Source organism: Platalea leucorodia, assembly GCF_965183815.1.
Source record: "Platalea leucorodia genome assembly, chromosome: 9".
NCBI lineage: Eukaryota > Metazoa > Chordata > Aves > Pelecaniformes > Threskiornithidae > Platalea > Platalea leucorodia.
The window spans coordinates 9,385,263-9,401,597 of NC_138831.1; the positions used below are offsets into that span (position 1 = coordinate 9,385,263).

Here is a 16,335-nt window from a genome sequence, read left to right on the forward strand (position 1 = left end):
TGTTTTAAAATTGTTTAAACTTCATCACCAAAATTAATACCTGCTGTTCGTGCTGTAGCAGACAGAAGAATGTATTTAGCACAGTGATAATCATCAGCTAAGCTGTGTATCTAAGACTTTACTGCACCTGCTTCTCCAGCACTAATACAAGTTTCAGAATTACATCTCAGCCAAACCTTGATCATCATACGAAGCACGCACTGCAGAACAACGCAAACACGCACAAACAAATCTTCATGTAATGTCCTGAGAATAGCTAAAACTCACACAAATGAAGGCAAGCATAACAGTGTCTACTAGCATCAGACACTGAAGGAAACTATCGGGTTTTCTAGCATGAATCTCAAGTCCCATCCTGCCTCCCTTTTGCCCCAGGCAAGATATCTTGCTTCTCTACTTTTCCAGGTCTGTGTTCTTTTAGGCATGTTAATGACTTGAAGCTTATAAGATCACTAAGTAGGAGACAACCAGTTCTCTTCCTGTGGGTCTTGGGAAGAACATAAACCTAGACCTCTACAAACAAAAGGTCAGCAGGACCCCGGTCTATGGGAGTGCAAAAAGATCCAGGTAGAATGTTTTAAATATTGCAGATGATGCTCTCCAGTACAGTTGAGCCATCAAGGTACTATGTGCCTTAAAAACTTGCAAGGAGAATTAGAACTGCAAGAGCTTACAATATGAAGTTGCCCTGTGCTTATTTTGTACCGTAAATTTTCTTCCTGATTTTGCCTTGAAATTTTGCTGCAAACAATATCCTTCTCTATTTGAAAAGTCACAACATTTTGTCACTTACTGCTGCACAGGGTATACAACTACAGCAATACAATTTTCAGAGGAAGAAGGTATTTAGAGGAGCTAATATCACGGACACAATGAACATGAGGAAAACAGATGGAAACACAGAAAAAAGAGACAAAGCAGATAAAGCCAGATCCACAAAAAGAAGTAAAATGTTGAAATAGGGACTTAAGCAGAGATGCTTAGGTGCAGGAGATGGAAACGATGATCAAAGTCCTTCAACAGATTTTCATCTACAGCAACTCGAGTTCTGGCTACACACAAAAGCATAACTCCGTGTTGGCAGGGATGGTCAACTGGCATTGCTCCAATGCCTACACCTGATCAATATTCTCTCAGTAGATATTCTACTTCTGTCTGCAAAAGGGACCAATGGCCTCAGCATGCTAACATGCACCTCTAGAAATAACTTCTACTCAATATACACAGACTAACGTCTCCTTCTGTTGTTCAAAAAGAAAAGAGCAACTGCACCTCCATCTGCAAAAGGAAGTGTTGGAACGTACCAGGCTATGATTCCAGCCTGTGAATGGTAATTAAACAGACTACCATCCTGCAGTGCAGATCAGGATATTTTAGAAAATTTGAGTTTAAAAGAGTACAAATCAGCCTTCAGTATTAGCTGTTTGCTTAATTTACATTTTCCTTCTCACTCTTCTGTGGCAGTACATTGTTAGGAATAATATTTTAAGTATCTAAAGCTCCCCACAAATTCCACTTTAGGAGTCAGATGTTCAAAGTTCAGCACTGCAATGCCCAGCATTACCACATCTGCATTTCTGTGCTGAACTGCCTGGAGAAAGCACCCGCTCAAGATCAATCAAACCTGAGTGTGGATCAGGAACTGAAAAGTCAGTCCAGTGGTTCACAGAGAAATCGTTTTCCTCTTGGATCGCCCCTTTAGTAACTCATCCTCAATGTTCACACCATTATCTGTATTTTTCAGCATACTATTCATAGTCCTGTAACACAGCTCTATTGCCGTATAGGGAAGCTTCTTTTCCCAAACCCAACTTTTTTACCTTTGGATCAGCAGTCAGCAGCTTGAATGCTTGATATACTTGTGCTTCTTTCACACCTCCACCAAGATCCAAGAAGTTAGCTGGCTTTCCACCGTTCAAGGATATTATATCACATGTTGCCATTGCAAGTCCAGCTCCATTGACTGTAATTGTAAACATCAGGTGCTTATGTTTCACATAAAAGTATGTAAGATTTGTGAAAAGGTGCAAAACTTATCAGCACAACGACGTAACATGGCTCAAAACATTACATAAATATTTATTTCTAAATAGGTCAGTACCTATTCAAGGATATTCAATGCAACAAATAATTCAAAATCTGGTGCATACACACCAACGTTTAGATTTCTTTATGACAGTATCAATTTTAGGACTTGGATGTGAACCTTCCCTTAAGCATGTATGAGCACTGGAATGGCAATTGTGGAAATGCAAAAACTTCTGATTTAAAAAAAAAAAAAAAAAAAAAAGACACAAACTTCTGGGAATGGTGATCACATCATAAGACATGAAGGACAAATTGACTCCTTAAGCTCCCCTCGCATCATTCTGATAGCAGTAGATGATGCTTTGTATTACTGTAAAACAGATGACTATATTTTGGGGACAGATATTAGATGCTCCTGAAACTGCCTTTTATTTTGTGTTTGCGCCAGCCTAGGAGCATTCCCATGGGCATGAACATCCTCTAAGCTAGGAAAAGTAGACATGAATTATTTGTCCCAAGTAAGTTGCTCTTGCTGGACAAAGTAAGGCTTCTGCATCACCTGTAATTCAACAGCAATATCTAATACTAAAAAAAAAAAAAAAAATACTGCAGTGCTGCCAATTATTGTTTGGGGGCTTTTTTGTTTTTTTTTTTTTTTTTTTTTTTTTTTTTTTTTTTTGTCTGGTTGGTTGTTTGGTTTTTTTTGGTGTTTTTTTGGTGTTGTTTTTTTTTTTTTTTTTTTTTTTAATTGAGATTAAAATATCACTGTCACTGAATCAACTGCAACACATCATCGGCATCTTCTAGATTTGTGGTTAGAGTACACATCAAAGCAATGTAAATATTGGACATTTTCTAAAACCAGTCATTTCACCAAGCTGAGATAAAATGACTAATTCAATTAAATTCATAATAAAATGTTGTACTGGCTAAAAGAATTTGTACAAAATGAAAATTATTTAGAGCATAGCTGACTTTTTTACTTTTTAAACACAAAGAGTAATTTCTGTTCTACAGAAACTTCAGGACAATAAGAAAATGGTATTTTCCTTTTAACAACCAAGCAGCTTCTTTAGCAGCTTTCCTTAAAGGGAAATGGAGTTAAATATTCATTTGTAAATGGGAATATCAAGTTTTTACACACATGCTTTTGCAGTGCCTTCTCAGTAACACAGTCTCCTTTTTGAAAATCAGTGATCAAATTTGGATGACTTTTCTTGTTTTGTTTTAATTACTGGAAAGACCAATTGCATCAGCTTAAAAATTCAGAATGTAGAAACCCCACGGGCTTCTCCATTAGCCTGTCTTCTCTCTGACATCACACGTGCCCTGCCTGTCTGCTGCTGTGGCCTTCATCACAGTTTCAACACAATTTTAGTTTCATTCCTGCAAGAACTCGTGGAAGGACAGACAACCTCAGCAAAACAGACTGAAATACTGTCAAGGGTGGATTGAATGTCAGAATGTAAACAAAGTCTATACACTGAACAAGTATGAATTTGTCTTCAAATGTCTTTTGGATTTATTTGTTCTTACCAAAGCAAGCAATATTTCCATCCAGTCCTATATATTTTAAGTCATATTTGGCAGCTTCATTCTCTATAGGCTCATTTTCAGACTTGTCATCCATGGCAAATATTTCTTTTTGCCTAAATTCTGCATTGTCATCAAAGTTTATCTTGGCATCAAAGCAAACAACTAAAGAAAAAATATAAAACAACATATAGGCATTTAGAGATTACAGTTAGAGCTTCTGAAATATTACACCAACTACTACAGCAGGGAGGGAGAGAGGGTTGCTTAGGGACTGACGCGGCTTCCAACATATGATCAGCTGAAGTTCTAGCATTGAGTCCAGTAGATAAGGGTAAGTTTTCCTCAAATCCTATATTGACAAAAGGTACAGCAAGCATTTCCACACTACACAGTCATGTGCTTTTGTCAAGGGATGATCTTCTATGTTTGCTTTAAACAAAGTTCCCGTAAGTTATGAAGGCAGTTTTTATGATGTGGACAGGTGGTCTGCAGTAATTTCATATGAGAGCCTACTTTCAGTATTTTGAAAGTATGACAGATATAACAGATAATAGGTTAGCAATCCAAAGCAATGTTTGGTAACATGCACTCATTGATAGTGGAGCAATACGAAACACTTGCCTTAGCCAAATTTTTTAATTTATAATGTTATTAGCTATACACACATTATTTCCCTAAAGATCTAAATTAAAACAAATTTAAGCCAATGTATGTTAAAAATGATCACAAGATTACTTTTAAATAAGGAAAATTTTAAAAGTAAATACAAAACTTCTCAATGTCAATATCTGCTATGGTTGTAAAAACAAATTAAGAAGTAGCTAAACCTGATTATATTAAATAATGGATACCAAAGACCAGCTAGTAGACATAATATTCACATAAAAACAAACAGTAAAAGAAATGTATGTAGAGTGAACTGGTTATTTGCCTGTTTACTGAGGTATTATTTCTATGGGCTTGCACAGGCAAACACCTCATTAGATTAAAATGTTCTAAGTAAATGTAAGACTACATACTTATTTTACTATTTAAGTGATTTGTTTTGTACTATATCCAGATTATAATTACTGATGGAATTATAATTGATTTCTCAATGCAAACCAGTCAGATTAAGTGCCTTTAGATGCTGTATCCAGAAAAATCGAACAGTTTTTCTTTCTGCTGTGTTTTGATTCGTATTGCCATTGAAACACGTACATGGTACGTATTTTTAGTGTTTGATATAGATACCCATCAATTAAAATGCTAGTCACACAAACTTTTTTGGTGGACAAATACCTCTTTTTTTTTTTTTTTAAATATACAATTGCTTAACTTAGGAGAAAACATCTAAGCAAACAGCAAACAAAACATTTACACAAATAGCATTCTCAATTGTATGTCTTGATTTGCATTGGGTTTTCTTGGTTTGGATTTCTGGTGTTGCTGGTTTTTTTGTGGTTTTTCTAAATACATTTGATTTGTAACCAATACCAGATTAAATTAAAACAGGATTAAATTCAGTTTCAGTGACTGCAGTTTCAGAAAACTATTAATGAATGTTTGCGTATAATAAATCTCTCTTGGAAGAGTCTAGATCTTACCCGGTCAACCATCATGTGGGAATCTGCCAAAAGGAGAAATGTCCGAAGTTCATAATATGCTTCTACAGTACTAGAGCTGCTTTAATTTTTTTAAACAACGAACTAAGACCTGTACCATTTTTCTTCTTCAAGCTTTCAGTTCCTTAAACTGCCGAAACAACTCAAAGCTAGAGTAAAACTGCAGTTTCAGAGCTCTGTTTACCTTAGACATGAACATCCTCAATGTCACATTAATAGAATCACATTCCTACAGAACATTCATCTTTAACAAAGGCCATGCTGTACAAAGTAGCAGGAAAAACACCTATTAATATTTATCAAACCATTTTCACCATCAAAAGCACATTGTTACATGCATGATAGATTATACAAATGAAATTTTCTTCTAAACAAATATGAAAGAAAGCTCCAACACTTATATTCATGGAGTATTTCTGTTGTTTTTGCTAGCAGTGTAGGATTTTTGTCATCTGCCAATTCAACTGCTTACACTGAGAGCAAACAAAACAAAAAAACCCCAAAGAAATTGGCAGTTACGGGCTTCTGACCCAATAGTGTTAACAAAGAATTTGCTACAAAATTAAACAAAAGGAGATGCATACGACAATGTATTTTCTTATGGAAATTCACACAAGTGAAAAACACAAAACAGCAAGAAATAAATCCATCTTAACCGTTACTTTGACAGGAATAATCGTCTTCATACAGAGCCTTATATTTTATCATTAGAAATAACTGCATTAAACTACTCAGATGTTCTTCCATTTGTTTATCTTTATTCTTCTTTAAGACATTTCAGACAGAGAAACTGCTAGCAAAAAAGAAATAAGCACAGGAAGACTTCTGTGTATGTCTGCTAGGAAGATGGCTTTCACAGCTTGAAACCCTCTCTGTTTCTGCTCCTCAGCTTCCTGGATGTGAAACACATAGGGAAAAAACTTGGAGAAAACAGCATAAAAACTCCTACTATCCATCAAATTAAGCCCTGATCACTAAATATGCACAGCTATTACAGAAAAGCTAAGTTGGCAACTTACCCAAATCAGTTCATTTTTTCCACAGCGCCACCTCATAGTACTCCAGCAAGGATGTAAAGTTAGAACCACCATGGTTCTTTAGGACCTTTTAGGACCACCAGTTTTGTTTCCTCTCATTCCCAACTGTCCTCTTCTTCATTTGCCCCTACTTATCTACCAACTTCCCCTCTGGGTTGGTACCCAGACAAATACGTCCTCAGCACCTCAACGATGTCCCTATTCTGCTATCTGACAGCACTGTCTCTGCCCTTCTCAATTCCTTCTTAGCATCTATACACACATCTACAGTGTCCACTCACTAATACCCATGGCGTACTTAAAGGTCTTCCTTGCAGGATTACATGGCTGAGATGATGTAGGTACGGAACCGGGGATTGTCCTTTGCTCTGCCAAAATAACAGAATAGTAAAGTGCTTCTATACTAGGCATCAGAGCTAGTTTTGAATCAGCAAGTGTGAATACCAGAACAGCCTAGTCCTGGCACAAAGCACTCACCTCAACTCATTTCTCTGCCTCACAGAAGGCACTTGTCATAGATGTCCCAATTTCTGACATCTGACGGAGTATAAGGACTACCGAGTACCTGCCATACTGCCCTGTAGTGTTAAGGTATCTTGGCTAATTATTCTACTAAAAAAAATATTTCAACAAGTTTTGAGGAAGGAAATCTTGTTTTTGTAGTATCAGTGGTCTTGAACCCACAAAATAAACCTGCTAAGTGTATCAGTCATAGCAGACAAACATACCAATGAATTTGTTTTGAAGTGAACATCATAATCCGCAGGAAAGTTCCAGCAGTTTTTGTTGCACCTATTTTAAAGGTCCCATTCATCCTCAAAAGGTCAAAAGTGTCATGTGTTGCACACTGCTAGTACTTGAAAAATCCAGACCATTCATTTTACAAGGCCCTGTTTCATTGTTCTGCTCTAACCTCACTGTGCAACACAAAATGAAAACGTCCTCACCTCATTCCCAACTGGTTTTAATGAAGCCTATGGATCTATTTAAATGGCAGGGAAAAACAACAGTCTATTGGGTTCTGAAGGCAAATCGTCCATTTCCATTTAAAATAAAGCCTACAGTAGAACTACGCTGGTCAACAGCAGGGCTTTTTGTCTCTGGCCCTCAGTACACATTTCATAAATTGCATAAGAACCAATGGAGCTAGAGTTTGTTGCTAAGAATTTGACTTACATTTATTAAGCTGAGTGAGGTTTACAATGCAGAAACTATTGATTGAATGTGCACGTTATTATGGTACTTCAAATGAGCTGGAAATCTGAGCACACAGTGCTGCAAAAGATTCTCAAATAAAAAGAGTTAAAGCATTTGGTAGAAATTATTCTCATGAGAGAAACTATCGAGACAGCTAGAGGATTCTGGTGGTGAGAACACCAAAAAAAACCCAACCAAGAAGGAATTTGAAAAAGGTCAGGTAAAAAAAAGATGCAAAAAGCAGAATGCATACAGTTAGGTCATAAATATGTTCTTCTAACTTAGTTTAATCTGAAATTAGCTCATTATGTAAAAAAAAAAAATTGACGACACATTTGATCATTGTCATTGTCTCTGAATTAGCCTCATAGAGTATATGAGTATACTCATCTACTTATACTCCTATACATAGAGGAGATATTCCTTTTTGTATTTGTTTTTAAAATGTCACCTTACAATAGGGCATTTTAGTTTCCTAGAGCCCATTTTATAACAAAGAGCAGCACTTTATAAGATGGGTTAATAAAATGGAGCTGGGCAGGATTTGTTTTACATCTTTCAGAGCTTTTTCAGAGTACATTACCAGCAGAATTTTCCTTTTAAGCTGTGGACAAGTCTCTGCCAATTCTTTTGCATTTGGTTTGTTAATAAAAAGGGAAAAAACAAGGTTGGACAATTGGAAGAGAGTGCATAGTTTCTAGCCACAATTCAGCTTTTGAATTCCTGACCAACTGAGCCAAAAATATGGATTTTTAGTGAAAAGCTGTTTACCTTACAAACTAGCTGTGGGCACATAAAAAGTATTTTTAAAATGTTAATTCTTTCACTTGGTACTGACTCCTAAGAGGAGCTCATGGTCTTAACTGACATAGCAATGATCTTTTTCCAAAAGTTTCCAGAACTGCAATTAAGCAGCCACAATCCTAGTGTCTGTTAAAATGGGTAAAAGCTTTCTCCTTCCATTTTCTCATTTCCATTTTAATCTGTAGGCATATCTCAAAGTAGGCTAAAAACTGGAATTGTCTTTCTTGTGTATTCTTTATCAATGTTTGTCAAGAAACACCCACCAGCATTTCCCAATGTCAAAGACTTCTCTCAAGTCACAAAATGATGCTGTAGGTAGGGGCTCTACAGGAAAGTCACTACTGCTTGTGAACCGCAGCCTTTGACACTGAAGTCTCAGCTAGCTCCCCCTGAGCTCCACAACTTCTCACCTTTATCTACTTAAATTACAGAGAAGAAATAAAAAGGGGGGGGGGGGGGGGCATGAATACTGTAAAATATTAGCATTAGGAATGAACACAAGGGTAAAAATGGTTTGCCATCAAACGAAAGAGCAAGGTGGTATCTATGATCCACTTGGATCAGCCCTACTCTATTTCAATATACCACAGGCATCTTTAGTCCCTCTTCTCTTTATGTCCAAGTTAATTGGACAAAAATGACAAATGGAAGGAAGGCTTCAGCTGGAAAACCAACTACTAGAATGACATGAAAGCTAACCCAGCTCCTTTTATTTACCCTATACCTTCTTAGCCCTGTATTCATGCTGGAAGCAGATCCCTTTTTTTCCTAAAGGATGTAGCTAAGTGTCTGTTCCGGCTGGAATTTCTCCTGTGCTGTAGTAGATTGCAGAGTCATGCACTTATGATTTTAACTTACCTATATGTTTACAAATGTAAAATAACAAGTTTCTTTCTGCACTATCACAGGAATTCTAGCAACATTAAAAAAAATCCAAGACAAAACAAAATCAAGAAAACACCAACTTTGTACAAAGAGCAGAAGAGCAGAAAATGTTGCTGTTTCTCACCAAGCATAACATGTAGAAGCCGATACTTCCAGTATTTGGATGAAATAACAAAAGGTATTGAAATGTAAAATCTGCCATGGGAATATTTATGAATGTTGCTTAAATTACATTACAAAATGAAATTAATGCAAAGCTGCTGCTACAGCCTTCTATGCAATTTAATTTATAGTTTGCATAAATAAAGAATTATAATGCATTCATTTGTTTCCTTCAATTTCTTACCTTGCCCTTCTGGAGTTTCACCAAAGGGATTCACTTCAACCTGAGTGGCATCAATTTTCAAGAAAAGATTATACAGCTTCTTAATTTGATCTGCTGCCTAAATTTGATCAAGCGATTTACAATTACCACATAGAAAAATAAAAGTTAAGGTTTTCAAGGCAAACGTAAACCATTATTGACTATTTTTAATGTATTAAATTGCACACTAGCTCCAGATAATTACTGCTTTTATTTCTGTTTTCTTAATCACATTTATATAGTATCTAAAATAGCTATAATGTAGCATTATGATACCGCATAACATTTAGTAAATGTGCATTTAAATACTACATGAACTGAAGACTTTCTACAAAATAAACAGCACGATTACTATGACAAGTTTAATTTGAGAAGTGCTTAACAGTTCATAATGACATACTCGCCAGTATGCTGAGATCTAAGTTGCATTCACGTTAATCAGTCTAAATTCAGAAACCATAAAGCTGTACGTGCGCATTAGTGACTTTAGAAAAAAATATACATTTCTCCTTCCTACGTCAGTCTGAAATGTTTTCTTGAAGAAATTATGTCAGAAGCATGCTTGTTTACTCTTTACAAGATACTCTTGCTTGTTCCTTATTGTTCCTCACCATCTATCTCTGTGACTGCTTCTGTAGCCCAAAGTATTGTGACTGACTACTAATTCCAAGTCTTCTGTTCTTATAACATTCTTCCATTAATAGAACAACTTAAACAACAGCAACATGAACGTGCATAAAAAATACCCCTTTGGTTCATTACACACTGACAACCTATTAGCTGAAACAAGTTTGCATATGAAGTGCACTAATAAAGAACCATTCAAATTTGTTCTTCATAACTGATCAGTTAACTGAAGTACACAAACCAAAAACATTTGGGACCTCTCCTAATAAGCAAAGTGAATGAGAATAAAAAACCAGAAGTCAGCTTTCTCCCATAATGTCATTCATAAGAAAGAAAACATTACGACTGGAAAGACTCAACCCCAATACTGCACTACATCAGGAAGAAGGTGGTGAGGGATGTTCCCGTCTCCCTCTATTCTGTGCTGACAAGGCTGCACTTGGAGTGCTGTGTCCAGTTTTGGAACTAGCAGGCCTAAGACTCTTTAAAGAGAGTTACAGTTTGGAAGGAGCATACAAATTGCTTATAAAGTCTTCCCTGGTCAAAAGTCATCAGCTGAAGCATTCTCAGTGCGTTTGACTTTAAAAAAGTTATCAGTTATAAATCTGCACCCACCAAGGCAGCAGTTTCCTTGGCACTGACACTCTTGTTGACAAACTATCCTAATACCACATGGGTAAGGCTATCAACAGTGACACTAGGGGGGAAGTCCCACCGTGCAACCCCACAGTGATTCTGGGCAACTTGAAAAGCTGTTGTTGCCCTAGTACACTGCTGTAATTTTAACAGATCACCAGAATCGCTTAACTTTTAATAAGGGCTGCTCCATCTTTCAGCACCTCTCTGAATCAGGCAGCTTAACGTCAACATTTCTCTTTCTCAAGGTCTACAAGTACTGAGCCTCTTCAAGGCAAAGCATAAAATCCCAACATAGAAATAGCAAATGTACAAGTAAATACTAGGATTTGTCTGAATAAAAACTATGCCCCTATGCTTCAGTAAATTCCTTTGAACTGATAGCACAAGGAAAGAAATGCATTCACTGCAGTATTATTTAAATGTATTGTTGAAAAGTCCATATATTGCTGTTAATTATTAAGTACGAGAACTCTTCAAGAGTTGAAAGGTTTTACATAATCATTTGTCCTCATTAGGTATACAGCTAAATCTTCAAATGTGTGTTAATCAACTTAATGATTCTGCATTTGTTAATTGCATGGTTGGGATAGAAAATAATTAAAACTGCTGAATTAAAAATAAAGGAGTTCTACAAAAATTAGTTTGATACTATGGAGAAAAAAAAAAAAAACAATAGGCAAAAGTAGCTTAAACAAGCTTTTTCTGCTCCGCAAAATGATTCATAAAGGCAAAATATCTTGCATATTTGTGTACAATATGGAATCCCAATATATATAAAAAGAGATACTGAAAAGACAACAAGCTGGTAGACTTCTGGTTTTGCGTTGAAGTTTGGAAAAAGAAGGCTTCAATTACACACTTTTACTTCTCTCCACATTAAGGGCCAAAATTTTTTAAAAAAAAAGCTCTACCCATTTAACTCACTGAGCTCTAATGGAATTCCAATAAAATCAAAAGAATCACACGTGGTGTAACGGCATGTTGGCATCAATTGCTTCAAAGACCAGGGACTTTGACTCTGGAACAATAAGGACCTTATTCAAATTGCTAAAGCCTGATAACAATTATATAGGTCCAATTTAATATTTTAAATGTCAAAATGGTCCTGATCTAATGGACATTTAGCCTTCCACATCTATTTGGAAAGCATTTATTGTATAGCTGTGCTAAAATGTCTTCAGTAAAAACTGAGGGAGTAGAGTCAAGTTACCTGCTGTTGCAAAGGTCCTTTGAATCCCAAATTTTTTGCCATCTGCAATGCCTGATGATCCTTTATACCTTCAAAAATATCTATTTCCTCCTGTAACAATAATGTGCATAAATATAACTAAATATTCCATCTGAATGGAGATTTATAACTTCAAAAGGAAAACACTTAGTATACATTTGCAAATTAGTAATTAAAGCATGGCTGTTTGCCAAAGTTCTCCGAGACTGAGGCTATAGCAGCTGCCTATAGGGTATGTTATAATTACCACACCAACTATGAAACAGTCCTTCCAAAAAAGTATATAATTCTTCAGGGTGGCATGCTGACAAGACAATGTGACACCAGTTTTCACTTTTAATTACTGTACAGATGGCGTTGACGAATATTTAGTCTGTTAATTTTTATGACATCTTCTGGAATATTTTCAAGGCAATGGTGTCACTGCCCAGTAACACTGTGAAGTTTATATAATTTTAAAATGAACATTAAATATTTTTACAATTTTTTGAATAATTATACTTGATTGTATCAATTATTTTCCCAGATGAATAGCTTGTCTACTCATTATCATGCCACAGTAATATAAAAAAATACTTAAATGTAGTCATCGTTAAGAAAGCAATTACAACAGTTGTATTTCAGATGCAAGAGTCATCCAGGTACAAAGAAATAATTAACAACTCCGTCAATTAGGAAAAAAAACAACCACAGAAACAATAACCATATTGGCACTGACCCACTCGTGAAAAAAAGGTGTACATTCCTGAAAATGAAACTCAGTCATTAAACATTTCAGATATTAAGTTTAACATATCACGTAACAGCCAGACTTGAGCTCTTTTTCTCAACTGAGCTGGAGACACAAACGCTAACAAAATCCAATGTTAAACATGCTTCATTCATCTACTAGATGACAGGTCTGATCCCCTATTTGGTGAAACACAATTTTAATGGTTCTTATTGTCTTTCCATACATGGAAGAAGGATAAGTGGAAGGAGAAAGGGGCGGGAATGTTCTTTTGGATAACTGACACAGAAAATTTTTAGTCTAAAATATTATTTTAATACCTTAAAGATAAGTTCTGGGCTAGTAACTGCAACTTCTTCTATGTCAACACCACCCTGTGGACTGCCAACCATAACAGGTCCATTGCAGGCTCTGTCCATCAAAATTGCGAAGTACGTTTCCCTGGAAATATTCAGTGCTTCTGCAACCATCACCTAAAAATGAATACAGGGAAGAAAAAAATAGCAACTGTTCTGACTGGTCCATCTTGCTGGTGACAATTTGAACATAGCTTTGCTTCCTTGAGGTGTCAACAGTAGCGAATGTCGTAAAATCTTTTGCAGTGTAAAAAGCAATTAAAAATTAACAGAACCAATGAGGGGCAGTATTTCCCTCTGCTGTGATCAAGCAGATAACATTGTGGCTCATGTTTTCTGCATTGCCTTAAAATGCATCAGTTTTATACTTGCCATCCTGAAAAGAAACGTTTGTTTCATTGCTTTTACAAGATATTACAACCCAGTGATTTTCTTCCCCCAAGAAATCCTCTCTCCCTAAATAAGAGACTCCCCTGATGCTGCTGTTCTCACTGGGGTATGTAACAAGCAGTGTAAACCAGGAGCACCTAATTGTTGGTTTGTTTTTTTTTCCAAGAAGAGAATCAGAGCTGCTGTTGTGTCCATAAAGGGGACCTCCATATTACCTTTTTATTCCCAACAAGCACTTTAACATGCTGCCCCCAAAAAAACTTGAGTCACAAGGGACTACAGTCTTGCAAATCACATAGATGTAAGAGAGGGGACATTGGCTTTCTGATGCATCGCATCTGTAGTGCTGTTCTTTACCAGTAAAGCCTCAGGCTTAAGTTCTCTTCCTTGTTCTGACAGAAGGCCATCCTACACTTACAATCTCAGCACTGAATTCCCGCCCTGCCTAACTATTTCCTAAAGAAATGGGTTTACAGATAGTTCTGCCATCCAGCTTTTTACTTTCAGTTTAGAGAGACAAGCAGATGAGTAACCTTCAGATACTGACACATTCTAAAAACATAACAATTTACTTTTCCAAAGAGCTACTCATTTGTATTTATGACTATAAACTATAGAGCCCTTTCGTACCAATATCTGACAGATACCTCAGCATGTAACAAAAAAGATGATTCAAATCCTACATGATAGGAATCTACAAGAACTCACATTAAAATTGGGGGGAAAATGGTCCATATAAATCCTTTGTTACAATTTTTTCTCTCCTCCCAAAAATATTCGAAAGCCAACAAAGTCTTTTCGATTTCAGTATTACAATAACTATACTATCCTCTTCTCATCTGAACTGTCAGTCTTTGCAATAGTTTAACAATAGCTATTAAAGCAATTTCAGAGATTAAGTAGTTTTACACTTGGCAAAGGACCCACAAAACTATGTTTTGATGCAAGAATACTAAGTTCCCCCAAATATTCTTCACCTTAAAAAAAAAAAAAAAAATCAACAAAACTGCACATGGTCATTACTAATTGTTCCTTATGATCATAACAGGTACCACAATCGCAGGTGCAGAGACTGTAGTTCTGCTCTGCACTACAGTTTTGCTTTTCAACCTGGAAGTTGAGCAGCCACCTCTGCAATCTAATTAGCACTATAGCTTCTCCTTCTGACAATCAACTACACTCTTCCTTGGCAGAGCTACTATGTCCTGTCTTCCATTGAAAGCAGTAGAAATCAGGAAAATCACTTCCCTAAGATTAATATAATTAAAAAGGATTAAGTGGCCTGTTTATAAAGTGACAGCTTTGAACAATAATTGTAGACAAAGATGATCACTCCAAATGAAACATAAGGTGAAATTTATTCTATCAGTCAGCAGCGCAAACTCCTCGGATCCAAGAGGCATGTATACACCTGCAGTCTTAAAAACTCTGCCTACCCAGCAAGATGTGTTCTGTCAAATAAGTATTCCTGGGGTTTTCATAGTTCAAGGACTATAAACAAGAAAGATGCACTATACTTTCACCCACGTCACTTTTTTGACATTCTACTCCAGAGTACATAAGAAAGAATGTACTTACCTTCTGCCAGGCTGTACATCTTAACAGAACAGAAAAAAAAGTAAGAGACAAGAAATTAAATAAAGCCCTCTGTGCTCAGAATGGAAGGAAAGATGCTATTTCTTTATGGTTTTTTTTTTACTCGGAACAAGTGTTCTTTATAGTAATTTTTTTCCTTCTACTTTTATCTCGCTTTATTCATAGAACATCGGGTGATGTAAAGGAATAGTTCAAATAAGCGGCTCTTCAGAAGCAAACTAAAGAACACTAGGGTGAACAAGACAACTAAGAATGTAGAAAACTACCGTACTACTTAAAAGCATCTGCTTATTTTAGGCTACTATGAAGGGATGCTAAAAGCCAACTTTAGAAACATAACTTGTCGGATACCTGCCAAGATTTGTCAAATTAACAAGCAAAGTTATGGAAAGCATCCTTGATTTGCTACTATTAGTCTTTTTACCTGCATGCATGTTTTCACCTTCTTACATACCCTGCATCAGTCTATGTGAAAAACATGAGTCAACTGCTTTAAACATAGGTCAAATAAAACCAGCTGGTCCTACTGGATCTTGTCTGAGTTCTTCAGGCAGTTTCCAGAGCGCTCAGGATCAGGGCCAGACTTAGGATGGGAATCCACTCGATGAGTCTTGAGGAATACATTTGTAAGCACAGCAGATGGAGCTTACGTTATTAAATCAGGTATCTTTTCAACTGCTACTTCTGACCCGAGTGACTATCCTCACTGTTGCTAATTAACCATGTCAACACCGTCAAATACTTCTCTGCCTCAATTCACAAAACTATTGAGAGTCTATCTACTTTGTAGTAGGCAAGCGTACTGTAAAGTAAAAATTGTGAGACTGTGCAACATCTCTGATTTCTCCCAACAAAAAACAGTTGCTTTCCCTCACCATCCTCCCTGTTTGATGCAGAGCAAAGCCAGGGAAACTGGTGTTCCACGTCTTTAAATAGTACTTGTTAAAGCCTACCGATCATTCACATGACAAAACTAATGCAAACACACTAGTGAACTGTTGAGAGTAGTGAATTTGAATCTACAGACTGTTGACTTTTCTCATATTTTGTCTGTTTTGCTCACGATAAAGAATGTGAAGGATCATTATCTGTTTACCACATCAGGTTTATATTTAAAATGTCCTGAGGAAAAATCAGTTTTCTTTAAAACTTCCTGATAACTTCAAGCTTTTCTTCTTAAAAAAAAACAAATCACTACCTAAAAGTTTAAGTCACACATCTAATTTCATGAGGGTAACTATAACAGCTCTTTTATACTGAATCAAATATTCAAAATGTTAATTCTGTTATTGCTTGGAGAGAAAACACAGGTAG

General features: G+C 36.3%; 1 protein-coding gene across 1 annotated transcript in view; it reads right to left on the minus strand.

Annotated features, from left to right (window-relative positions):
* The window catches only part of SUCLG2 (succinate-CoA ligase GDP-forming subunit beta), a 132,438-nt gene that overhangs the window by 54,640 nt on the left and 61,463 nt on the right, over positions 1–16,335 (minus strand). Inside the window, exons 5-9 of the mRNA XM_082321422.1 lie at positions 13,000–13,152; positions 11,932–12,021; positions 9,438–9,534; positions 3,565–3,726; positions 1,821–1,963 (exon numbers count right to left, since the gene is read on the minus strand). Of these exons, the coding sequence (XP_082177548.1) occupies positions 1,821–1,963; positions 3,565–3,726; positions 9,438–9,534; positions 11,932–12,021; positions 13,000–13,152 (645 nt within the window). The remainder of the gene's footprint in view (positions 1–1,820; positions 1,964–3,564; positions 3,727–9,437; positions 9,535–11,931; positions 12,022–12,999; positions 13,153–16,335) is intronic.